This window comes from Cotesia typhae, unplaced genomic scaffold (genome assembly GCF_013202065.1).
Source record: "Cotesia typhae breed Kobodo isofemale line unplaced genomic scaffold, CoteBio_Ctyphae contig_59, whole genome shotgun sequence".
Lineage (NCBI taxonomy): Eukaryota > Metazoa > Arthropoda > Insecta > Hymenoptera > Braconidae > Cotesia > Cotesia typhae.
The window spans coordinates 1,416,713-1,444,103 of record NW_027423761.1 but is presented as its reverse complement, the minus strand read 5'-3'; the positions used below and the strand labels follow the sequence as shown (position 1 = coordinate 1,444,103).

The 27,391-nt window shown below is 31.6% G+C and overlaps 1 protein-coding gene across 7 annotated transcripts in view; it reads left to right on the top strand.

Annotated features, from left to right (window-relative positions):
* Scalloped (TEA domain transcription factor 1 homolog scalloped) overlaps positions 1–27,391 on the top strand; it is a 111,552-nt gene that overhangs the window by 58,400 nt on the left and 25,761 nt on the right. For all 7 annotated transcript variants that reach the window (XM_074250782.1, XM_074250781.1, XM_074250780.1 and 4 more), the window contains 2 exons: positions 21,466–21,590; positions 23,199–23,337. In XM_074250782.1, coding sequence (XP_074106883.1) covers positions 21,466–21,590; positions 23,199–23,337 — 264 coding nt within the window. The remainder of the gene's footprint in view (positions 1–21,465; positions 21,591–23,198; positions 23,338–27,391) is intronic.

Here is a 27,391-nt window from a genome sequence, read left to right as displayed (position 1 = left end):
TTGTATAGAAAGTAGCGGAAATCTGACGATTTTTTGTTCTCAGAGCATTGTTTAAACGTCGGTAATATCTTAATACAACGTTACCGTCTATCTAATCTAGAAGAATGAAATTCTTAGACATAGTATCTGCGTATCTCATTTTTGAAGTTCAAGCAAATTTTCTCTGGAGAATTCTCCGAATATTCTCGAGTTTCAATTGATTAATTTCTTGAATTAAGAGAACTGAATCAATACTTTGAAAAAGCCTTCAAATTCAAAAGAAATATTTTTGATTCATCAAGCTATTTTTTTCAGTTCAAAAAACTAATATGTTCGGTTCAAAAAAATAATTCAGTTTTTTGTGCCACCATTATATACAAAAAATAATAAACACATACTATCTTATCAAATATCATTTGATATACTGTATATACAAAGTGCCTGACATTTGGAATTGTAAATACACTTTCTCCGAACAATGATAAATAATTCTGTATAAACACACATTTATTTTATATTATTCTTATTTACTCATAAACTTTAGATCAGAGTTACACTGTTTGCATTTCAATATTTATTATTAAACGATTTCGTCGGTTGTAAGACGACACTTCCTTGTCATAATTAATTTTTTTTTTACGTTAAAAAATGAAGTCATTAAATTTATTCATTCAAAAAGCATTTGGTAAATTAGTGTTGCAGTTAATATATGTAATACTGGCCGGATGTCGTGCATTAAGATGAATTAGCGGTGCATCTATTTAGAGACAAAACCTCAGGATAATTTGCTAAACTGTCGGTATAAACTAAGTACTTATTTAACAATTATTCTGAAAGTGAGATTGCAGGGTGATAATTTAGAAATAATATTTTTGCGTAAATTTATATGAATTTCAATTTTAAGTAAACTGTTAGCAGAATGCAGATTTCGGGTAAAAATATAAAATTGCGTTGATCATTACACGTTTAACCGGTAGTAAACTTTCTCTGCTTAGTGTACACGGTTTGATACCTCCTGGTGTTGTGCTAGTCCAAGGCGACGATGGATAACGGAATGTTCGTGTCGTGCCCACGTGTAATTTTCATTTATCTAGCACATACCATTGTTTTCTCTTTCTAATATTGCATCAAACGTTATTTGTATCAAAAATAAATAAATTAAGTAATAAACAGTAAAGCGAAGCAGGATCTTAATATTGACATAGAAAATTTACTGATTTAGTTTACTTGATGTTTATGTTTCATTTGAGTGATTATTACTCTATCTATTATTATTTTTTAAAAATTACAGCTACTATAAGTATACTGCTCGTGTGGAGATAAGAATTATTTATTACCTTGCAGATAAATATTTATTTAAATTATTATTTTTAATGGTAAAATGTAAAACATGTCTTACGTCTAATGACTGATGTGTAATCAAGTAGAAAATGTAAGGGTAGAGGGAAAAACGAGTCTTGCAAATATCCACGGTACTTATATCAACTGCATGCTTTGAATGCAGGATTGAATAGATTTCAACATAAAAAAATGCACGGAAAGAAAAAGATGACACTGGATATCATCTCAGATTATACTCAGTGATATTTGTGGTGAAAAAAAATTTCAGATAGTCGTTAGTATCATCCAGATTATACTGGGTGATATCTGGATTATACTGGGTGATATCTGGATTATACTGGGTGATATCCAGATTATACTGGGTGATATCTGGATTATACTCGTTGTAATTTGGATTATACTAGCTACTATCTGAAATTTTTTTTTAATCAGCATAATCTGGGAAAACGTACTGAGATCTTTTTTTTTTTTAAGATATTTTTTTTTTCGTCTTAGGAAGACGACGTTAATGTCTTCTATTAACGTTGTCACGTGTCTTAATCTACGAGAAAGAAACTTCTAGACGAAGTTTATGTGTATCTTGTTTGAATACAGTAAAGTACTTGATTATTGATTCGCAATTAATTCCTCGAATTTATAAAATAATACTTTGAAATTAAAGTGGCGATTTGAAAAAAATTTTTATTTTGATTATTAATTTCTACATAATCAAATCTCGAAGCTATAATCGGCACTTTTTGTAAGCTTTAAAAAAACAGCTCTTATAAGTGGTTTCATTATGGACAATTTTAATTACTTCCGTTTACTGTGGAGTATTTGTCCGATATGTGTCAGCCTATTGGAGAGCTGATTCCGATCGATTAACACAGTATACAGCAACATAAAAAGCTGATTTATTTTCTTCTTTTCATAAAAAAATTTTCTACAAAAAAAAAAATAAAATGTGCAAGAAAGGAAATGAAGTGAAATATAAACACGAAGGAACTTCATTGACTAGCGTAGCTTAGAATAACAAAACAACGGTGTATATATTCACAAATCGTGTGTATAAATCTTCACAAGTATCACCTTCTAGTTTAATCAAAGATGAATAAGCTCATGCTCTCATTACTAGAGTGTAGGGTTCTTTCAATTGTATTTATCACAACATAAATGTAATTTGGCTATATCCTATCCACTTATTCGTGTGTTCCTGGCTGCTGAGATGTATTCAGTGATTTCTTAATGAATAGCAGAATATATTTCCGTCCTCGTTTTCTGCGAATAAAACTGTAGTCTCTTAAGCTTCGGGATAAGATCGATGGCTTCCTCGAAAGACTGTTTCTACTTGAAGATTAATTTTTCAATTTATTTTTTATTCATGTCAAGATATTTTTTTTATATAATTTGCTAGAAAGTAAATTAATAAAATTAAAAGATAAAGTCATTTATTTATTAAATATAATTTTTATTAATTTATTAATTGATAAAATCTCTTCCGTTTATATAGTCTAAAAATAGATCAAGTATCTACTTTTACAGTGTGCCGTAAAGTCATGGTAATTTACCAAGTCAATAGTGAATATACAGTAGTGTATATCCATCCAGTGATGTTTTATTCACAGCTACTATTTAAATAAATAGTACATCTGTGTAACAAGTCGACCGATAAATTGTCATATCGCTGTAATGTATCGAGAACAAAGTGGTGAACGATGATAATTGCGCCAAGGTTTTGTTATCAGTGTAATTCCATTCTCTTAACCTACTTACTTTTTTATTTATTCTTAACGCACGCATTAAACTTGATCATTAATTCATCGATAACAAGTTTATTGAACTCAACAATTTAATTTATACTGATGGATTATATATACCCATATATCCATTTATTTTAAATGCAACTTTAATATCAACCTTAATATGCTTTATATACGTTTGCTATTCAAAATTTTTCAGTACCCTTAAAATTTTAAATTTCAAAATAAAGCCCTTAACTGAAATATTTATCTATTGAGTATTGAAAGGGAGAAGGAAGAAGCACTTCTTCTATATTACAATGAACTCATAAAAAATCTTGGATTATACTCATTATAATCTTGGATTATACTCATTATAATCTTGGATTATACTCATTATAATCTTTGATTAGACTCAGTGATATCTTTGAGCCAAGATAACGAAATTCAAGACAAGAAATTATTCAAATCAAGAAAACCTATTGTCAAAAAAAAAAATAAGTTTTTATTTTTAATAAGATTCCATTTCAATGATAGCGTAAATTTAAAAATTTTTATCCGTATTCCTAACAAGGAAATTATTTTAATTTATTTATCGCATCATTTGAAAACCTAAAAAGGAAAAAACAATATCAAAAGCCCTATAATTAATTTTTTTTAGTCAAAAGGGTCAGAAGTACTACGATATATCCAAGTTGTGTTCTATTCATTGCAAATTCAATGAATCGCAAGAATCACCGTCGAATCGTTAAATGGCTATTGAAGGAGGCGTCAGCTTGAAGCAACGCTGGCCTCAACTCGTTTGGAGTAACAAAAAAGAATTGACTGAAATTAGAAAAAGAAACCGGTACCCTCGTAATGATTGAAATAAGAAGAACAAGCTCAACAAAAACAAAGTACACGTACTGAGTTACTGGTAGCCAGACAAAGAGCGTCGGTGGTAGTTTGTGAACATCCGTATATCCGTCAGTACAAAAGACGTTAACCCACACCAGTGCAGTATCTTGGTGTATAGCAGCATCACAAGTCAGGTCAGTGGTGCTTCACTTTGTTCCTACACGTGTTGGTGGTTACATTCGTTCTCTTTACGCCCACTTCATGGCTGCGATTCTCCGGCAAAAGAAACCGGCAACAGCGTCACGTTTATGAGGTAAGGGAAGACCCTTTACCTGGAACCACCTTTTATTCGGTCTCAATGCAACACTAAACTTTATCGCTAAATATTTTATTCAATTTATTCATTATGTAATTGAAACAGGTGGTGGACTCTTACACGCAATTAAACAGTAATTTTAGGGAAGAAAAATGTTTGAAACAAAAAAAAAAAACTTTTAACTTCCCGTTAAGAAAATTGAAAATTTTCAAAAATCGGAAGTTATTGTTTTTACCCCGTTTTCCGAAAATCGAGTTTTCATCAGTATGTTAACCTCTCATAACTTTTGAACGGCTAAGCCGATTTGATCGCGGTTGGTGTCATTTGAAAGAGCTTGACCAAACTTAGATTTTGAATACAATTTGGACCGATTCCGACCGGTAGATTTTGAAGAATCTTAAAAAAACTACGCAAAAAAATTTTTTCAAATCAAGTTTTTTTTTAATAACTTTTAAACGGCTCAATCGATCAATTCCAAAAACTAATCAGCTCTTAACATCAAAAAACCACGTCGATCGCCACCAAGCCGGTCAAAATCGGTTAATTCGTTCGTGAGTTATCGTTGACGAAAGAAATCGAATAAAAGCGTTTTTGTCGAATTACACCGAAACTTCCGGTCTTATCAATTTGTGTTTAAAAATGTATCATAGAATTTGAAAAACTGCGTAGAATGCCGCCAACCGCGTGATAATCGGTTCATTCATTCAAAAGTTATTGCGGTTTGAAAATTCAAAAAATAGTGTTTTATCAAACTTCTATCAGACTTTTGAGCTCGGAGAGCTCAAAACTACATTAAAATTATATTTTTGAGCTTTTCGAGTTCAAAAACGTAATAAGCGCAATTTTGAGCGGGAAGTTGCAGGGATGGCCTTCCGGATCAACTGTTTTCTAAATTTTTTTTCTTGCACTTTTTAAATTTAAATATAACGAAAAGTTAGAAAAAAATAGTTTTTTACTTTCTTAAAAATTCTTAAAAACTCTCAGCAGACAAATAGAAAATAATGACCATAGTTTACAAAAGGAATAGAGAGGTGTTTGATTTTTCACAGTGGATTAATCGTGGTGAGTCATTCAGTGACATTTGAACCCCACCAGAAGTGCATCGCGCCTCTTGGTGGTGCTCAGTGGCTTTCAACTAGCTTCTTTATTGCATAAACTCTATTTATTTGAGTACTCGACAATTGAATGTATAAATTCTTTTACAAAATAATTCATTTAAATTTTCGAAATTTCCGAAAAGTAGGTTTATATTTTAATGAATATTGTTTTGAGATTAATGTTTCTCAAGCCTCTGAATAAATAAACCCATAAACTTAGAGTGTCGAAAATGTTGACGCGGTGTGGTGTCTTGAGGATCTTTCGAGAGAATCGACGCAAGTGGTATCCAGAAATAAATTTGCAGAGTAAGACTAGTCGCGGCGATGAGAGTACAGTCACAATGTCGGTTAATGTTGGATTGTATTGCGTCTAAGTCATGTTCCTTCTTTCTTCTCAACTCTGTTCAGTCCTGTTCAGTTCCATTCGTTCTCTACAACCTATAACCCCTTTTATTCTTGACTAAAGGAAAACATAAGCGGCTGAACGACGTTAGAATTGGCTGTTGGCCAAAAACTTGCCCACTTTGTATTACCAATTATGTTATCCTTATTTTTATGTGCCACCATTAAATCTAGCTGTTATTTTCCACATAATTTTTTATTGCTTTCTTCTCTCTTTATGTCTCAATTAATGTTTGAATAAGTTGATCGCTTTTTTATAAGCAGCTCATAAAATAATTTGTTTATTGGGAAATTTAATAGCCTCTTGAATGTAGGTCTTACATTTTCATATCTTCTCTATTGATTTTTGTGTCTTCATATTATAATAATAATCTTTTCCGCTCTCTTGACTTCAACAACGTATTTTTAAATTGCCTCTCGACAGCCTTTAAAATCAATTTTTATAAAAAAAATAACGACATTTAGTTACATCGTTATCAGACAAAATATCCAGTTGACAAGTATACAGTGTAAGTGATATGAAGGACACACGTGTCAAATGAGTTTGAATTTAAAAAAAGTGTGACTAATATCTTTCAAATAAAAACCGATAATCATATTTCTTAACGTTCTTCGAGGTGACACTTCCGTATTTAAAAATGTCAGACGATGAGATATTTTTTAACCCTGGCGATGGAAGCGGTGGATTCATATAATTTAAAAATAACTTCTGGAAGCAACTCAAAAGTTACTCTACCGTATTAATAATAAATATATCATTTTACAAAATAGATTCTCTCCTATGTTGCATAGACATATGCTCGATACGAGTCAAGTACAGGTTTATTAAGTAAGTGGATGTTAATTTTCACTGTAAAAGAAAAATAAATGACAATCTATTTCAAGAACTCTTAAAATTATAAAATAGAATAAAAAGTTTGGGAAATACAAAAGTGCACGCCTCACAAGCTTATTCTACTACGAAATAAAAACGAGAGAAGCCGCAGAAAGAAAATGTATTTGCCAACGATAATATCGACAACTGACATGAAATTTTATTCATGACGTAGTTTAGATGTTTGTCGTAGTTAGAGAATTTGATGACTTAGTATCAATGTTGATGATAAAATTTTGGAATAGAAAAGAACAAACAAAAAATTCAATTTAATTTATATCTTTTAAACGTTTATGAGTCTGATAGTGATCAGCAATAGGGTACCTCCTGACGGCAAACGAAAACTTATTCAAAAAGATTTGTTCCATTTCATTGCGTATATTTTTATGAAGCGTCAGGACAAACAGTTGCACAGATTAACTGACACTCGTACTAATAATGTTTTAACTACATTTTTGTACATATACTAAATAAATGGATGAAAAAAACACACTGACTTTATAGTGTAGTGAATCTAGTTTTCGAATCATCCCTTTTTTATTGATTTAGTGTCTTAATTGGGAGATACTAACAACTTCATATTGCAAAATCGTCACATAACGGCACGTCGAGAGTAAAGCGCTCCCTCAAGTGCTCGCGCGTTGTGAGGTGTGCAATTGCCTGCTTCTAAAATTCTTTATCTTGGATCTCATCATTTTGGTTAAGCAACCAATTTTTTCGATAAATAAGTGTTATCACATGTTGTTAGAGTATTATATCCGACCAATGCAATCAAATTCTTCAAGTTCAAAAGTACTAAAAATCAAAAACAAAATAAATTTTTGCTTGACACATTTAGAAAGAAATTCGAGCTTATTATTGCTTGTATAGAAAGTAGCGGAAATCTGACGATTTTTTGTTCTCAGAGTATTGTTTAAACGTCGGTAATATCTTAATCCAACGTTACCGTCTATCTAATCCAAAAGAATGAAATTCTTGGACATAGTATCTGCGTATCTTATTTTTGAAGTTCAAGCAAATTTTTTCTGGAGAATTCACTGCTTATTCTCGAGTTTCAATTGATTAATTTCTTGAATTAAGAGAACTGAATCAGTACTTTGAAAAAGCCTGAAAACTCAAAGTAAATATTTTTGATTCATCAAGTAATTTTTATTAGTTAGATTCAAAAATGAAAAATCAAAAGAAAAATAAATAAAATGATGCAGTCTAAAGGCTATCACTGTGACTTGTGCTTATTTGAAATTAGTAGAGCACTTCCACAATCTCACGCGTTGTGAGGCTTGCAATTAGTGGTTTCTGAGCTTTTAGAACTCTTCTCAACTAACACGGACTTGGCGCGAGCTCCCACCGTTTTTCTGGATATAAATAAATTTCCGAATACATATATACATATGTCTACTTGTCTAATTTTCAACCTGAAGGGAAAGAGCACTTCGTACCACACGATATGTTCATAAGATCCACGGATACCGGATGTGCAGGGGGTGGAAGAGCAGAGAGAGTAAAACAGTTAGGAAGTTTATAAGTTGGCCCGTGAGCAACCGAGTCAGCGAATTATCGCCGAGAAAGCAGAAGCACCGTGTTTGGTATGCCAAAATCGATAACGCACCTTGCCTTATATATATTATATATTCCTTCTTATCTTTTCTCTCTCTTATTTCCGAGAGCGGCTTCGTCTTTCAGTTGATCGATTTTATTTATTTTTAACTCTCTTTACATTATTAATTAGTTAATTAATAAATCACAGGGCACTCACATAATTAATTTTATATCCTCAATTTCAATCAACTCAGAATCTGATTGCATAAAAGATATGAGTTTTTTAAATCTCTATCTTCATCACTGGAACATCTCTGGAGACTGGGATAAGTCACATTGATGCCCTTTAAAATAAATTGAATTAAATGCTAATAATTAATCTCAATTAAAAAATTAGGAAAACGGTTGATCCTGAAAGCCATCCCTGCAACTTCCCGCTACTTTCGTAATTAAGAACTCAAAATTGCGCTTGTTACGTTTTTGAGCTCGAAGAGCTCAAAAATATAATTTTGATGTAGTTTTGAGCTCTCCGAGCTCAAAAGTCTGATAGAAGTTTAATAAAACACTATTTTTTGAATTTTCAAACCGCAATAACTTTTGAATGAATGAACCGATTTTCACGCGGTTGGCGGCATTCGACGCAGTTTTTCAAATTCCATAATACATTTTTAAACACAAATTGATAAGACCAGAAGTTTCGGTGTAATTCGAAAAAAAACGATTTTATTCGATTTCTTTCGTCAACGATAACTCACGAACGAATCAACGGATTTTGACCAGCTTGATGGCGATCGACGTGGTTTTTCGATGTTAAGAGCTGATTAGTTTTTGGAATTGATCGATCGAGACGTTTAAAAGTTATTCAAGAAAAACTTGATTTGAAAAAATTTTTTTTCGTAGTTTTTTTAAGATTCCTCAAAATCTACCGGTCGGAATCGGTTCAAATTGTATTCAAAATCTAAGTTTGATCAAGCTCTTTCAAATGACATCAACCGCGATCAAATCGGCCAAGTCGTTCAAAAGTTATGAGAGGTTAACATAATGATGAAAACTCGATTTTCGGAAAACGGGGTAAAAACAATAACTTCCCGATTTTTGAAAATTTTCAATTTTCTCAGCGGGAAGTTAAAAAGTAATTCTAACACTAAAGTCGTTTATTCAAAACGTATTACAGTATACTGGCTTTAAAAATAAATTCACGACTCCAAGACACGACAAGTTGCGTGATAAAATAGAAACGAAAAAGGGAGCGTATTTGTAACTGAAAAGTATTAAATAGTCTAAAGAAAAAGAGAAGAAAAGTGGGTTGTCACGCTCAGGATCCTTCTAATTGTTCTACCAATTCCAAGAGTTCATTTCAATTGGGTTTTTCACTTAATCATTACCTATATTAAATAATTAGGACTATTAATAAAATTTATCAAAGTGTAATAAAGTAAAAATGAATAAACAGTAGTAATGAATATTGAAGCGTTCATTAGCTGTATAAATAATAAAATCTTTCAATTAAAGTCAACTTAAATTTATCTCGATCGGTGAAAAGAGAAGCGGCAACAGAGCCAGTACCAGCACCAGCACCTTGACCCCTAGTTCTCTCGTCTTTCATTTTCTACCGCTTCAATCTACTCTTTTACTCTCAACATCTACAGAGTCTACTCTGTTAGTATGTCTAGTGTAGTAAAACTCTCTGTCGTTCTTATTTCGTTATTTTAGTCTCTTACTCTCAAATACACGCACACACAGTCATCTCTTTACTTTTGCAGCTTAAACGAGTGAAGCAAAGATGTTCAATGCAATATATAAACGAGAAAGGCGAAAGAGAAAGAAAGATAATGTACTTTTTTTATTTATCTTCTTCTTTTTATTCTTCTCGCTTGTCTGGCTCCGCCTCGATTATAGCAACCGCGAGTCAGTGGTTCTCAATACTTGGCCATAATTTTATTTAAAGTTATAATAAAAGTAGACTCTTTAAGAACCCAAAAATTTATAAATCTACGCTTTAAGTGCTGACGCTTTTTGCTTCAATACAAACATTAAGTATGAATTTACTAGAGACTCAGTTATCTTTAACGAGTTAAGGAAATCAAAATCATTTCGAGACGTTTGAAGTGATTTAATGAAATTTATATCTCAATCGAATAATCGTCTGGAGTGTTAGGTAGCTAAACTAAAATAGTACTCCGCGTGGTATCGAACACATCCGGGTTTGGTTGAATTCCTCATCCAAGCTATTTCAACTATTTTTCGGTTTACTGCAAATCTATTTTCTTTTTTTTTTCACTCTTTTTACTTTGCCGTTAAAGAGTACGATATTATAATTAACAAATTTTCCCAACTTCAGTTCAAATGAGCACTTACTTTTTATAAAAGGCCCTGAGACGATAAGAATACCGAATCGGGCTCATAACTTTAGGAAATGTTCGTACCCATGAAATACTTCGATACAGCAAGTTTCAGATTTTTATCTACTACCACGTTTGAATAAATCAAAAAATACTGAAAATTAGTAAAAATTGTTATTCTATTAACCGGATATGTTTTGGGACAAGATGGTAGGGTTTTTGGAAAGAAAATAAGAGCCATATTTGTCCGTAAGAACCTAAAAAAAAAAAAAAAAAAACGAGGTTTTATTCTTAATTTTGATTTTTGAGCGTGTTGCGATAATCGTACAAATATGAGACTTTTTTTTTTTTTAATTTCCGACGAAATTATGAGCTTGAAAAATTTTTTTTAAGAATAACACCTATCGAAAAAAATGAAAATCGATTTTTTGCGCAAAACTCGATTTTTTTCATGATTAACTTCTAAAATGATAATATACAAAGCTTTTGTAAATAGTTTATACCTTGAAATTGAATTTTACTATTTTTTAATCTTAAATATGTGTAAAATTGTCATGAAATATCAATAATCCCGAATAACTCAGTATAATCCAGATATCACTCAGTATAATCCAGATTATAATGAGTCTAATCCAGATATCACTCAGTATAATCCAGATTACAATGAGTATAATTCGGATATCACCCAGTATAATTTGGATTATAATGTGTATAATCCAAATTCCAATGAGTGTAATCCAGATATCACCCAGTATAATCTGGATTATACTAGCTACTATCTGAAAATTTTTTTCACCACAGATATCACTGAGTTAAAGTTTAGGATTTGAGTTTTGAAGTCATACATAAAACGGTCAAAATAACTGTGTCAACAAACGAAATAATTGATTAAAAATGTGAACAATATAAGCAACAAAAGGATCTTTTTGCACGATAAATATTCTGAAAATAGAGCACAGCAAAGATTAATTTACCTCTGGTACTTCACAAACAATTGTAATTATTAAAATATGAAAATAAAAACAAAATTATTTAGTAATTAAGTATGATTAAGAGTCAAGAAAATTATGCAAAAACACATAAATAATATTGTTATTGAAGTGTGGGATAGTTTAACGGAAGCAAGGTAAAAATGAATGTAGGTAAAGTATGAGTTGAGTTGCATTAATTAAACTAGCTGAGGACAATGAGCCTATCTACCACTGACTTTAGCTACCTTGCCGTGTAATTTACGCCTTTCTTTCTAAAGCGACTACAGCAGTAGACTAGTAGTCTGCGAGAGTAAGAGAGAGAAATTTATCTCTTTTACGTTATTCTGCAGTTCGTACCTTAATTAGTCGGGGCTAAAGTGCTTTAAATTGGAATCTCGTCTCTCACTTTCAATTTTTCCTGTCCTTTGTACCAATTCTTTATCTCATCGCACCGATAGAGTTTATTTTATTTTATTTATTAGAGTCAGATATTAAATTTGTGAGTTAATAAGTATTAATTAATGTACGTTTTATAAATTTATTACTTTTTCTTTCAAATTAAATTGCCCGTTAGCATTCGAGTGTAAAATTAATTGGGTGTTAACGGTTAAACTCAGATAAATAAAGACTTTAAATACTTTAATTAAACACTCATCAATAAAGGTTTAATTATGTATTGTGATTTTGTATACAGATGTGGAAATAATAGAACAGCGTCGGCCATTAATGACTAATTTTTGTATTGGCTGTGACAATATCGTACTATGTAGAGCAGAAAACTTTTTAAATTCCCGCAATTCAATTAAGAAAATTGAAAATTTTCAAAAATCGGAAAGTTATTGTTTTTACCTCGTATGTAAACCTCTCATAACTTTTGAACGGCTTGGCCGATTTGATCGCGGTTGGTGTCATTTGAAAGGGCTTGACCAAACTTAGATTTTGAGTACAATTTTGACCGATTCCGACCGGTAGATTTTGAGGAATCTTAAAAAAACTACGAAAAAAAATTTTTTCAAATCAAGTTTTTTTTTTTTGAATAACTTTTAAACGGCTCGATCGATCAATTCCAAAAACTAATCAGCTCTTAACATCGAAAAACCACGTCGATCGCCACCAAGGTGGTCAAAATCGGTTGATTCGTTCGTGAGTTATCGTTGACGAAAGAAATCGAATAAAAGCGTTTTTTTCGAATTACACCGAAACTTCTGGTCTTATCAATTTGTGTTTAAAAATGTATCATAGAATTTGAAAAACTGCATCGAATGCCGCCAACTGTGTGAAAATCGGTTCATTCATTCAAAAGTTATTGCGGTTTGAAAATTCAAAAAATAGTGTTTTATTAAACTTTTATCAGACTTTTAAGCTCGGACAGCTCAAAACTACATCAAAATTATATTTTTGAGCTCGAAGAGTTCAAAAACGTCATAAACACAATTTTGAGTGCTTAATTACAAAAGTAGCGGGAAGTTGCAGGGATGGTCTTCAGAGTCAACCGTTTTCCTAATTTTTTTTCAGTGTGCGATAAAAAAATTGCCGATAGAATTTTTTATAAATAACAAAATACCTTTACGTCATTTATTTATCTAATTAAATAAAGTAAATAAATTCATTTAGAAAGTCAGATTCTTAATGATTATATGTACATACATTAATCGGTTAAAATAAAGTTATCCGAGTTGTGTTGTTGATTTTTCCGGTACTTGAGACTACTTTTAGTTATAACAGAAAACAAGAAATAAAATATTTAAAAAGGATGTATCGTTTTCTCCGAGCTCTAACATTCTCTGCATATATGTGGATTCTTTTCACTTAAAAGTATTTCATGATAGAGAATGCATGAGGAATTTATTGCCAAGGTATAACACAGCCCTATCCTCGAATCCATAACCAACGAATGTGTGCATTTATCTCCAAGTTTAAATCTTCAAGACATTTTCTTGCTTCGAGTTATTTATTATTATTAATCATTCTAATTATGTTTTACGTCCTTTGTCGACTCGAGTAATGCTTAATATCTGATCATGATGAATACACAGAAAAACGAAAAGTTGAAAAATTACAGTATAAAATGTAAATTCGGTTCTGTCGTAATCAAAGTTAGAAAAATTACAGTTTGAAATAACATTTTTTTAAATTCAATCTTTTTTTTACTTGACGGGCAGAAAGCACCAACTTTCGGCCCACTGTAAATGAAGTTGCCACTTTCTGCCTTCGTCGAGTCAAAAAATAGTATATTACCCACCGAGGGCAGTAATTGCCGAAACAACGGCAACTTTGCGTCCTAGGGCGGAAAAAACGTCTTTGCGCACGCTACTGCAATTTGTCTAATTTAGAATAGAAAAATCTTCCAAATTAATTTCCTTAGTTCAAAATATTTTCTCTAAAATCAAATTAATTTATGTATCAATGTATCAGCTTACAAATTTTACTTAAATTAACTTCTCTAGCCCAAGTCTAAAATTTTGATAGTGTACATATATATTTGTCTGGATACTAAAATTCGGCTGTTGAATCATTAGATAATTATTTAACCGAGATAATTACTGAACATTGTTTGGCTTGTTAGTCTGAAGCTGACTAGTAAACTTGGATGAGAGTTAATAAGTAGCCCTGAGTATATAGAGTCCCGAGTGCAAAGCCGTGTGTAAATTAGCGACTTCAATTTGTAAGCTCTCGCGTGACTGGTTACAGAATACGGTGTATACTCATACGAATAAACGAAGCTTCAATCTATAGATACACTGGAAAAGTAAACTGAGGGAAAACGCCGCCACCACTACTATACAACAACAGCATCGTATACTATAACACACTCCTAAATACCACTATAACTGCTGTAGAGACCGGGTTCATCGTAAATACAATAATACAAGCGTCAGTGAGCCATTGCGAAGGAATACGATCGATACAAAAATGGTTCATGCTTGTTCATTCATTCCAATCTCTCTGCTGTCCCCTGTCCTGCTCCTTCACCCCTTTCGATTTAACTAACCCTTATATACATTATTAGCTTTTTTGTTTATTCGATCCGCTCTTCAGTGACTTGTATACAAACAAATTACCCCACATTTGATCACAAACTCTAATCGATTCACATTTATAAATTATTGCTTTCAATTTATTCATTTTATCCCGTTATGTTGGCTTAGCGTTCACACCACTCAAATTTTACCCTCTTGGTTATTGTTCATGTTCGGTCAAATAATCGTAGTTTAACGTCCTACGAAAAATATATTAACATTATTTTTCCAGTCGTTAGGAGGGAAAATAATCCATTGAAATTGTACCAAAATAAGTGAGCTTTATGACTGCCTTTATTCTATTGAGCATAATAGTAATGATTAGTGAAAAAGTGAGGAATACTTAATCCGTTCCAAAGTCAAAATTCAAAAAAAATTAGGAAAACGGTTGACCCTGAAGGCCATCCCTGCAACTTCCTGCTACTTTCGTAATTAAGCGCTCAAAATTGCGTTTATTACGTTTTTGAACTCAAAGAGCTCAAAAATATAATTTTGATGTAGTTTTGAGCTCTTCTAGCTCAAAAGTCTGATAGAAGTTTAATAAAACACTATTTTTTGAATTTTCAAACCGCAATAACTTTTGAATGAATGAACCGATTTTCACGCGGTTGGCGGCATTCGACGCAGTTTTCCAAATTCTATGATATATTTTCAAACACAAATTGATAAGACCGGAAGTTTCGGTGTAATTCGACAAAAAAACGCTTTTATTCGATTTCTTTCGTCAACGATAACTCACGAACGAATCCACCGATTTTGACCGGCTTGGTGGCGATCGACGTAGTTTTTCGATGTTAAGAGCTGATTAGTTTTTGAAATTGTTCGATTGAGCCGTTTAAAAGTTATTCAAAAAAACTTGATTTGAAAAAATTTTTTTCGTAGTTTTTTTAAGATTCCTCAAAATCTACTGGTCGGAATTGGTCCAAATTGTATTCAAAATTTAAGTTTGGTCAAGCCCTTTCAAATGACACCAACCGCGATCAAATCGGCCAAGCCGTTCAAAAGTTATGAGAGGTTTACATACGAGGTAAAAACAATAACTTTCCGATTTTTGAAAATTTTTAATTTTCTTGGCGGGAAGTTCAAAATTTGTGTATGACATGAACCCTTAAGGCATACTCATTTGGATTTCCCAAATTTTTTTAAATTTCAAACTAAGAAATAAAATTGCTTAAAATTTTCTACAAATTAATTTCTTTTCACATAAAATACAGTTAATTTTTTACAAAATAAATCTTTTCTCTCAGTGCAATGAATAACGAAAGATAATTGATGTATATGTTGTCTTGCTTACATTATCTGATATACCTATTAGACATCCATAAAAATATATATAAACTCAAAGTATTAAATTATTGACTTCAATTCAACCGCGACGCATTAGCATTCATCTATGAATAATGCATGGGCACCAACGGTTAATCCGACGGTATGTAAATTAATCTCTCTAATTGCGAATGACAAAACTTGATAATGCTATAAGAGAATAAGATCGTCTCTCACCAATTCTATTATAACCCCCTTCTTTAGTATTTCCATCGTTTTCATTTAATTTTATTTTATTACTTATTTCTTCGTATTCATATTCTACGTATACACCTTTTATTCATTTATTAATAATATTCCATGTATAAATATTTATGTATAACTTTTTAAATAAAATTGTAAATGAGTTTATTTAAAAAATTATATTATATTTTTTATAATTAAAAGGTAAAAAAAAATAGAGTATTTAAAACTTTTTTTTTATTGCTTTTTCGGACAGAGAGACTATTCCTATTCACGGATATGTAAGTACCGTGAAAAGAGACAATCTTAAAAAAATAATAGATATTCATATTAACATACAGAGAGCTGAGCTTTAGCCATTTCTTACTTTTCTATTTAACTTAAGTCTTCTTTTGCTAAAAGACAAAATTCTTTTGTGAATCAAAAACGAGATCATTAGTATTGTACATTTATAATTATAATTTAATCCTTCACAAATTTATTCGAAAAATAAAAAGTGTTATAAGTGAATCAAAAAAAAAAAAAAAAAAAGTACAGCACATTCAACCCAGTTTATGAAATCCTTTATAATTTATTTCAAAAACTTAATTCATAAGCGTAAAATTTGAAAAGGTCTATTTGGTTTTAAATTTCTACAATTAGCTTCTTTTCAATGACGTATTCATAAATTGACAATGTTAGCACGATTCTTTTGGATTCCCTTTACTTACCTTTGACGTTTCGTGGACTTGTCACTATGGTAGGGTACACACAGAGTAGAAAAACAGAAAAAAAAAAAAAAAAAAAAAAAAAAGAGACAGCAGAGGAAAGATTGAGTTGTGTATAAACGAATAGCATTCGTGCGAAACTTTTCCAGAGAGCTTTCACTTCAACCGTGAAATTAATTACGTTGAGTTGTCGCGCTTCCGAGCTCATTTTCATTTTTTTATTTTTTTTCTCAAGCAATTTTTCTGCTTCTTCATACACTTTGGCTTTACAAATCTTTTCAGTATCTCATTAATTTTTTGACGCTTTATTCATCAGCTTCCACACAATTATAAATAGTTATTTATTTATTGTGTTCATTATTATTTATTTATATTATCATCAAGTGTTGTGAGGTTGTTATTGAACGTGGGAATATGGCAAGACTAAGGAGGGTTAGTAAGCGGTGCCAAAAGCATGAAAAAATGGATGATACGAAGAATATAGAGTATAGTATTGCGCGAGTATGAAGAGAATGTGTAACGCAGGGGCAAGATAGACGATATATAATGTTCCACGATATTAAACGGGACACATTCCACCAAAGCCACCCTCTGGCCTTTACTATTAATGCTTTTGCGTTATATTCTACCCTTGTCCCTATATCTGTGTCCTCAAAAAATAATCATCGATCTTTATCAGTCGTCATAATTTATTTTAGAAAATCCCGGGATTAATATCGAGACAAGCGAATAAAAACTTGAAAGGATACTCAATTTATTTGGATTATTAATTTTACTCACCGAAAAAATTACTTGATTCAAAAGATATGTTTTATTCTAAATTGAAATCTTCTTTCAAGATATTTTGTTTTCTTCATTATAGAAATTAATTTATGATTTGATAACTTGAAACAGTGAGATCAAATGCTGAAAGTTCTTTATTTGAAAATTGTATTCTATGAAACACTTTGCTGTTTTTCTCGTTGATAAAGATACGCGGTAATATTTTGAGATATAAACCTCATAAGCGAAACGGATGGAGTAATGTAAACCTCTCATAACTTCTAAACGGCTTAGCCGATTTGATCGCGGTTGATGTCATTTGAAAGGGCTTGACCAAACTTAGATTTTGAATACAATTTGGACCGATTCTGACCGGTAGATTTTGAGAAATCTTAAAAAAACTACGAAAAAAAATCTTTTCAAATCAAGTTTTTTTTGAATAACTTTTAAACGGCTCGATTGATCAATTCCAAAAACTAATCAGCTCTTAACATCAAAAAACCACGTCGATCGCCACCAAGCCGGTCAAAATCGGTTGATTCGTTCATGAGTTATCGTTGACGGAAGAAATCGAATAAAAGCGTTTTTTTTTTTAATTACACCAAAACTTCCGGTCTTATTAATTTGTGTTTAAAAATTTATCATAGAATTTGAAAAACTGCGTCGAAAGCCGCCAACCGCGTGAAAAACGGTTCATTTATTCAAAAGTTATTGCGGTTTGAAAATTCAAAAAATAATGTTTTATTAAACTTGTATCAGACGTTTGAGTTCGGAGACTTTTGAGCTCAAAACTACATCAAAATTATATTTTTGAGCTCGAAGAGCTCAAAAACGTAATAATCGCAATTTTGAGCGCTTAATTACGAAAGTAGCGGGAAGTTGCAGGAATGGCCTTCAAGGTCTTCAGTTTTTGAATCAAAAATGTTATTAAAAAGACAAAAAATAAATTCTTATATATCGAGAATTTTTTTTTTTTAGAGCCTGATTCATTAAGTAAATTTCGAGAAAGATTATTAGCGATTTTGGGGATATCCTCAATTCATGATTTGGAAAATTTGAAGATGTCGATTTTGCTTTTAACCAGCAATTTTTTTTCCTTTCTTCTAAAATATGTTCTCTTTTAATAGTTTTATCAGAACACCTACGAAACCGTAACTTATATGCTATTATAAGTTACATTTAGCACACGGAAAATATTTAAGTATAAATCTGAGAATTTAATTGTCAGAGCAATGACTTTTACTAAAATATAAACGTCAACTGACAAATTAATCTGTTGAATAAATTAAATTCCGCTTAGCGTCAAATTAAATCAAGCGTTTAATTCATCAGAATAATAGCATTTATGAATATTTTATTGAGTAAAATAAGACAAATATATTCAATCGTACCTGATAAATCACTCAATTATTGTCTTGGTTCGAGTCAATTTTTTTCATTGTCTGCTACTGCTTACTTGGTTGCGGCTTGTGGTGACATATGCCATAAATTCTATTTCCATTGCAGTAAATGTGATAAATCCTCTCCTTAAGTTGCAACATCACGATTGTCTAATTATTTTGACGCATGACTTGTTCTAAATAATTTTCTCACGTGAAAACTCTTCTATTAATTTTTAAATAAAATCTAAATTAAAACTTCAACTTGAACTCAGTATTCTGCAGTACATTGATTTATTATTATTGTAGGAGAAATATATATTGTATTCAATTAAGTATTGTCACACATGTCAATAACAGAGAGATAGCTCGAGAATTGTCAATGGAAGGCCAGGCCAATGAGAAAGAGATGAATGTTATTATATATTTCTCGTAGCGTGTGACATATGTCAACAGCATTCATTTCATTTAGTTTATTTTAGTTTAAATTTTATCAATACGTCGACAATCGTTGGATGATACTTTTTGCAAACAATCAAATGTTCAAGTGCACACAGAGATAGTAAAAAACGCTTGCTGGAAACAAAATTTCAATTTATTTTATTTACTCTATTTTATCAAAGTTATCCTTTATCAATGGCATGTCTATATCCGCATTTATGTTCTGTGATGCTGTTTGTCAAATGTCCTTTGCATTCTTCTGTAATGAAGGATCTTGAATAAATCATCACACAGAAAAAAAAGTTCGAATTTATCGTATGTTCTGATGACAATTATCACAGAATATTAATAAGCCGATGCATCAACAATTGTAAAATAAATCACTTATTATGACTACAGCTTCCGTCTATCGTTAATGTGACGTATAATGTTGATATTCTTGATCACTTTTTTCTTTTTTGGTATGGACGGCGATCGATCCGTGATTTAGACGTAGAGTGTAACGGCGATAAAGCTCCAACTGCTTTTTCAACTGGGTTGATTTTGTTCAGTATGATCAGGTTTATTACAAATTAGTAATTTGTACTTTGTCGTCAAAATATGAAGGTAGTTGTAATGTAACATACTGAAAAAAAGCAATATTTTTAGCACAAGTCGTAGGGTCACTTGCACGGGCCACATGATGACTATATAAGCATTCTACTATGAACTATGCAACAACTTATTCAACTACTGCCTGTTTTGTGCGATTTATGATACAAAGCAAAGTCTTAAGGCTGTTTATTGCCACAGTGTAAGCGCACAAAGTTCTAAAAACTGTAGATGAACTGAACTAAAGTAACCATAACAAACCTACCAGCCGTTCAGCAAGCATTGTGCTTGCAATTTTCATTAGAACTCGCGAATTTCGTCTATTATGTTATGCCGGTAAAAAACGATGGGATCTACTTTGATTTTCATGACCTTCTAAGCGCTGATTGATGAATTTAGGGTTTGCAACGCTACACGGAAAAAACAAGATTTAACTGGTTTCTATGGCGGATGGAACCTAGTTCCATCTATAGTGAAAAAATGTACAGATAATAACTACTCTTATGTAGATTGTAGTGGGAACAATCTTCGTTGAACTCAGTTCAATCCGAGATGGGACTCAGTTCAACGAAGATTGTCCCCATTATAATCTACATAAAAGTAGCTACCATCTGTACATTTTTTCACTATAGATGGAACTAGTTTCCATCCGACATGGAAACCAGTTGGTTTTTTCCGTGTAGTTAGGAGAGTAAAAAAATGATTTTTATTTTAGAACTTGATAAAGTTAACTTTTTTTGTTGACTAAAATTTCTACCGTCTTGTCAAGTAAAAAAAATCTTGAATAAAGAAATAGTTGATCAATTTAAAAAAAGAAAATCTAATCTACCCAAAGTAAGATTTGAATTCCGTTCTTTCTAACTTCGAGTCGAGTTTTGTATCTACAAAAAATCGAACGTACGGAAACTTCTAAGTAGGTGAAAAGTTTATTTTTCCGTATTAGAGAACGGAGACCTGGATCCTGAGTCGATGTTTTTAGAAATGTGGGCACAGAGACGCGGCAAGTAGATCCATCTAGAAATCATTGCATAGCCAGAATAAAAAATTCGAATAATTTCTTTTCCAAAATAAAATCGAATCAATTACCTGATCGATGTCTGTGATAATGGTGCGTAAACTTGAAGGGCTTGTACCGTAACAGAATATCAGTGGAGGGTGCATACAGTTTGGATGACATACACCGTATGTTTACGAGGATGTCGTAGGGCAAAGGTGGGTCAAGGAAAGGCACTAGATCTAGCGGATGGTGTTAATTCATCGAGATGCATCTCGAGGGGTTGCAGTGTCGAGCACCGTCAGTGGTGGCTGTCGATGGTGGGAAGATTCTTCGGATGGAGGCTCGACGTTCACTCCACCCTAAGGCGGGGCAACAGCAAACAGTCAGCCCCCACCTCGTGTTACTCTACTGATACGTAATATCAGCAACCACTTGTTGAGCTTAAAACACTATTCTCTCGGTCTAACTCATTTCATTTATTTCATTTCACATCATCACTTTTTTTTTTCTCTCTATCAATCCTTTTATTGTGTACTCTAACCACGGTTAGCTTTAATATTTTATTAAATGTCTCTTTGTAATTTATTCATTATAATTAAATTCTATTTAATTAAATTTGTTTGTTCATTTTTGTTAATTACAGGCAGTGCGGTGGCTGCAGCCGACACCATTTCTTCGCCGTGGACACCTGCGAGTTCCGGGCCGCCGCCCGATGCCAACGGCTCCGGCTCGGATACAAAGAACCTCGATGTTGGCGACATCAGCGATGTAAGTGGTCATTTTTATTTTTATTCATTTAATGCAATGCCGTGATTAACAACCGACTGATAGGCCACTGGATGATATGAAGAAATAGAGCAGATCCAAACGAAAGGAAGAGCAAAAAGAAATGAGTTGATGGGGTGAAAAAGGATCTTGAATTGTAGATCTGAGAGATTGGCATATGGTGGATAAAAACTCGCTCTTCAGTCTCTTTTCTATTGGTGTGCTTTTAAACTATAGCTTGTTCTGTTAGACCTCCTCAGCATCGTAGCGGGTGGCGTGCCAAGAATGTTCCTTTGTTCATCTCAGAAGCACCACCAGCAGCTTTAGCTGTAGCAGAAGCACCACCCGACTCTCTTGGGTACGGTGGTGCTTCTGCTCCTGATACTATTTTCATCGAACACACCTTTAGCGTACCAGTGTTTTTAAATTCAAGACAAAAGGATACCTTCTTCACCTTGTTCGTCTACTCTTTAAGAGTTACGTTAAATCCTCATGGTATTTTATAAAGGACCCGAGAGATACTCATACTACTTTGAGACTCTTTAACTTACCAATGAATAAGATCTTGAGTTTCACTAAATATTTTACAAAATTCTTAATATCACTTTATTAAAAAATTTTAATATTTTGTCTCATATCAAAATATGTTAATTTGCCATGCTTTACAAACCATCTCTGGAAATTCTTCTGATAAATCTTTTAAGGTCACACAAAATTCATTCAAATTTTTATATTTAATTATAAGCATTTTTTTTTAACTCTTTTAATTTAGCTACACAGAAAAAAAAAATTAACTTGATTCAAGAGAAAAATTCTTGAATCAAGAATATAATTTTTAATTTTGAAGAGAATAATTGTCTTGAATCAAAACGAAAAATTCTTGAATTAAGTAAAATTTCCTCAAATCAAGAAAAATATTCTTAAATCAAGAATTTTTCTACACAGAAAGAAAGAAAGTCTTGAGTCAAGCGTAAATTTTCTTAAATCAAGAAAATCTTAAGGAAAATTGAAAATTTCTTGAACAAAGTTAAATTTTTTTAATCCAAGAAAATTTCTTCTTGCTCAAAAATAACTTCAGTTTTCCTTACAATTTTCTTGGTTCAAGAAATTTTTTTTTTCTGTGTACTTAAATCAAGAATATTGAGCTCTTCAAAAATATATACTTGATTCAAGAACATTTTTTTTTTGTGTATTAAGTGCTATCGGTTTTAAATCTACAATTTGATTTTTACGTAGAAATCTTTATAATTTTCAAAGTAATTAATATTTAAAAGTTCAAAAAACTGCTCTTTTAAAATATGAAAAGATACATTTTTTAAAATCAGCTCCTCAATTGTTATATTCTTAATTATTTACGAAATCAACTAAAAATTAATTACGAATGTATGTAAATATATTTTCTTCGTCTTGTATTTTTGCCATTCGGCTTTGGCCTTGACATATAAATAAATAAATAAATAGATTTTCCGTGTGGAAGGTAAATAGATCGATAATAGTTCAATTCAAGATATCTGATATTTTTAACAGGATTCTTAAAAAAATTCAGCAATATCTTGTATTGATTTTTCCGATAATAATCCCAATAATCAATACATTTAAAACAATTTTCAGGACGAAAAGGATTTATCGGCGGCAGATGCAGAAGGCGTATGGTCGCCGGATATCGAACAGAGCTTCCAGGAAGCTCTTACAATATATCCGCCTTGCGGTCGACGTAAAATTATCCTCTCCGATGAAGGAAAGATGTATGGTAAGTAAATAATAATAAATAGATTTTCTCGAATAATATTTATTGACACAAAAAAAATAAAATGTATGATGGACATTTTATTGATGTACCTTTGAAATGAAATTGAAATAGAAGTATAGATATTGACGCTAAATGTACAATGGATTTCCTTCTGAATCGTACTTGGACGTTAGAAATGTAAAGGCGTCAGCAACTGAGGGGGGTTAGATGGTTTGAGAACGAGCGTCGTTATTGCTCAGTGCTGAGGTCAGTCTACGTGACCGCCTCGATATTACTTCCTACGCTTCCTACTATACACCAGCACATCGTTCCACTATCACCACCTTGTAACTACGTCTACTCTCCACCTAAGCTATAACTTTACGGTATTGCGCGACGCTCTCAATCTTTTATTCGTTTATTAAATTTATTCTATATTAAAAATTTTATTTATTTTTTTTTTTTTTTCTACTTAGTCTTATATTTTTATCATTAATTTAATTGTAAATTATATCCTCGATACGACGGCTCTGTAGATAAAATTCTCGTGTGTATTTTTAATTCATCCAATTACATTATATAATATTTGTTATTATTATCGTTATTATATCTATTATACGTGAATGACGTAAATACTAATTATACATAATCTCTGCGTTATTAGAGAATTTCTCTCTATTAAAGTATTTGTTAATATTCACGTGTTTGGCTTAGAGAAAAAGTTGCGTTGCTTCAAATCTAATACATTTGCTTTTACGTTCGAAAGTTATTTTATCACAATTTTATAATTCGAATTTTGTTAGGGTAAATGTTAGGGTAAATGCACTATTAAATAAACGGTTATAACATATTTTTAGTAGATTTCTTAGAAATCTAACTATCTTAGGGTAGAAGTACTGTTTTTCGTCAGTTGACATTTGAATTAATTTAAAAAAAATTATAATATTATAATCATATTTTTGTTGAGTTTTAAAAAATCTAAAGCAAAAACTTTTTTAAGACAAAAGAAAAAATTCTCGAACTAAGAAATTTTTTGTCAAGCCAAGAATTTTTTCTTTTGTCTCAAGAAATTTATTATTCGTTAAATTTTTTGTTCTTGAATCAAGCTAATTTTTTTATCAGTGTAGAAAAAAAAATTTCGTTTAAAAAAAATGAGCAATTTTGTAGTAAGAAATTGATTTGTTAAAAATTTTAAACAATATTATTCTTATCTGAAAAAATTAAAATTTTTTTTACGGCAACTTTTTTTTTTTTGAAAAAAAGTTTTCTACACGGAAAAAACAAGATGACACTGGATATAATCCCAAATTATACTCAGTGATATCTGTGGTGAAAAAGTTTTTCAGATAGTAGCCAGTATAATCCTGATTGCAATGAGTATAATCTAGATTATAATGAGTATAATCCAGATTATAATGTGTATAAACCAGATTATAATGTGTATTATAATCCTGATTACAATTATTATAATCTAGATTATAATGAGTATAATCCAGATTATAATGAGTATAATCCAGATTACAATGAGTATAATCCAGATTACAATGTGTATAATCTAGATTATAATGAGTATAATCAAAATATCACCCAGTATAATCTGGATTATATCCACTGGATTATATCCAGTGTCATCTTGTTCTTTCCGTGTAGATGTGGGAAAAAAAATTTTATAGGAAAATTCACATTTTGTCTGTCTAAAACTTTTTTTTTTTCAAATCTAGAAAACTTTTTTTCAACAAAAAAGCTAAGAAGTAAAACTGATTAAAAATTTTAATAATTTAATTTCTTATCAGAGCATTGCTTATTTTTTCAAAAGAAATTTTTTTTTCTCAGTGTATCAAAAAAATATTCGTATAAAAAAAACTAAATAACAAGATGAAAAAAATTTGTGAGAGGATGTTTAGAGACAGTGAATTCTAGAATATGACTTTTAAGGGGTGGAAAGAAATTCAATATTTGCATGTCCGGCGGGATGGCCTGGCTAGCAAAGGAAGATAGCAGTATATGTAAAGTAGTGGAGGTGACATACTACACGCGGTTTGTGAGTCGGTGCGGCAATCTTCCTGGCAATGGTACGGGGTTAAGTTGTATTCTACGGGCTCGCTCGTTGGCCAGCACAGCCCAGGACTAGAAGCCAGGATGAATACGAGGACAAGATCAGAGGGAAAGTGGAGAAGGACGCGAGTGTCCAGTTATTGACCGTCTGACTTGAATGCTCTATCTCAACAGCCAAACCTTTATGAGGAGACTTTATATCATCACATCATTCTTCACTGCCATTGTTTTTTTTTTTTTTTTTAATTTCTTTTTTCTAAATTTTAATATCCGTCATCTTAAATCTTGGTTCGTAAATTGGATCGAAAAGTTGATAATTAAATGCGAGGATTTGATGGAAGATTTACGCAACTGCTGTTATTGCACTGCTGTATTCTGTTAGACGTTATATCAGGAAAAGGGACCCTCTGGACTAGAATCTGAGATTAATACACATGCGCATAAGTTGGATCTCAAGTTGTAAGTTTGGTAAAAGACCAGAAGCAACCAGAGAATGACAAGGATATAAGCATCATGAGGTCGAGCTGGTTGCTCCCGTATAAAGCCAAGAGACGGCTATGTAATAATCTGCGGCTGCATTGTTCGTTCTGTCAGTTTACTATATAGCCACTGGGTACTTTGACATGTCATGAAATTTAATTAAATTCAATTATACACTGAAAAAAAAGTAGTATGTTCATTTTATATTAACAAAAGGCTCACAAAGCAACGTGCTAAAAGTTAATTTAGTTATTACAGAAGTATACTTTCGATAAAAATTATGCAATGGAAAATTTAACAGTTTCTCAACTTTTTTATTATCTTCTATTATATACATGACGTGAGATAAAAAAAAATACAACCAGAGTACGTTAAATCGAGTTTAGGACACTATACACTCTGTGTACATAGTAGAATGATCGTTCGGCTTTTTATAGCTCCCATACTCTCGTTTATCGTTCTCGTAAATTTACGTGTACAGAGTGTCGATTTAATCTCCTTTCATTTTACGATGGGTTTTACGATGGAATCCGTGATTCACTTGCATTTAACTCTGGAAAAAATACCTGGAGCCAATAAAAAAATAGAATTTCATCGATACGGAAAATTTTAAAGTACAGATAATTTATGCAGTGTTGACTGTTACATTCAAGTTTAAAATCTTTATGATGTAAATTCTAACGATGTAGTCCAGATGTTTTTTAATTTTAATATAGTAGATCATTCATTGAATTTATTGAATAAAGTTTTACAGTAAAAATAAAATTTTAATCAAGAAAAAAATCTTGAACCAAAAAAAATGAGTTTAAAAAGTTTCGTCGTCTTGAATCAAGACGAAAAATTCTTGAGTCGAGTAAAATTTACTTGAACCAAGAAAAAATATTTAGATTAAGAATTTTTCTTCTCAAATCGAGAAAATAAAGTTCTTCAAAATTATTTACTTGGTTCAAGTATTTTTCTCTCGATTCAAGTTAATGTTTAACTTCCCGCTAAGAAAATTGAAAATTTTCAAAAATCGGGGAGTTATTGTTTTTACCCCGTTTTTCGAAAATCAAGTATTCATCAGATCTTGACGTTTTGAGGTTCTAGGAAGCTTTCCTGACTATTCCCGCGATTTTGTCTGTATTTCTGTTTGTATGTATGTATGTATGTATGTAAACCTCTCATAACTTTTGAACGGCTTGGCCGATTTGATCGCGGTTGGTGTCATTTGAAAGGGCTTGACCAAACTTAGATTTTGAATACAATTTTGACCGATTCCGACCGGTAGATTTTAAGGAATCTTAAAAAAACTACGAAAAAAAATTTTTTCAAATCAAGTTTTTTTTTTTTAATAACTTTTAAACGGCTCGATCGATCAATTCCAAAAACTAATCAGCTCTTAACATCGAAAAACCACGTCGATCGCCACCAAGTCGGTCAAAATCGGTTGATTCGTTCGTGAGTTATCGTTGACGAAAGAAATCGAATTACACCGAAACTTCCGGTCTTATCAATTTGTGTTTAAAAATATACCATAGAATTCGAAAAACTGCGTCGA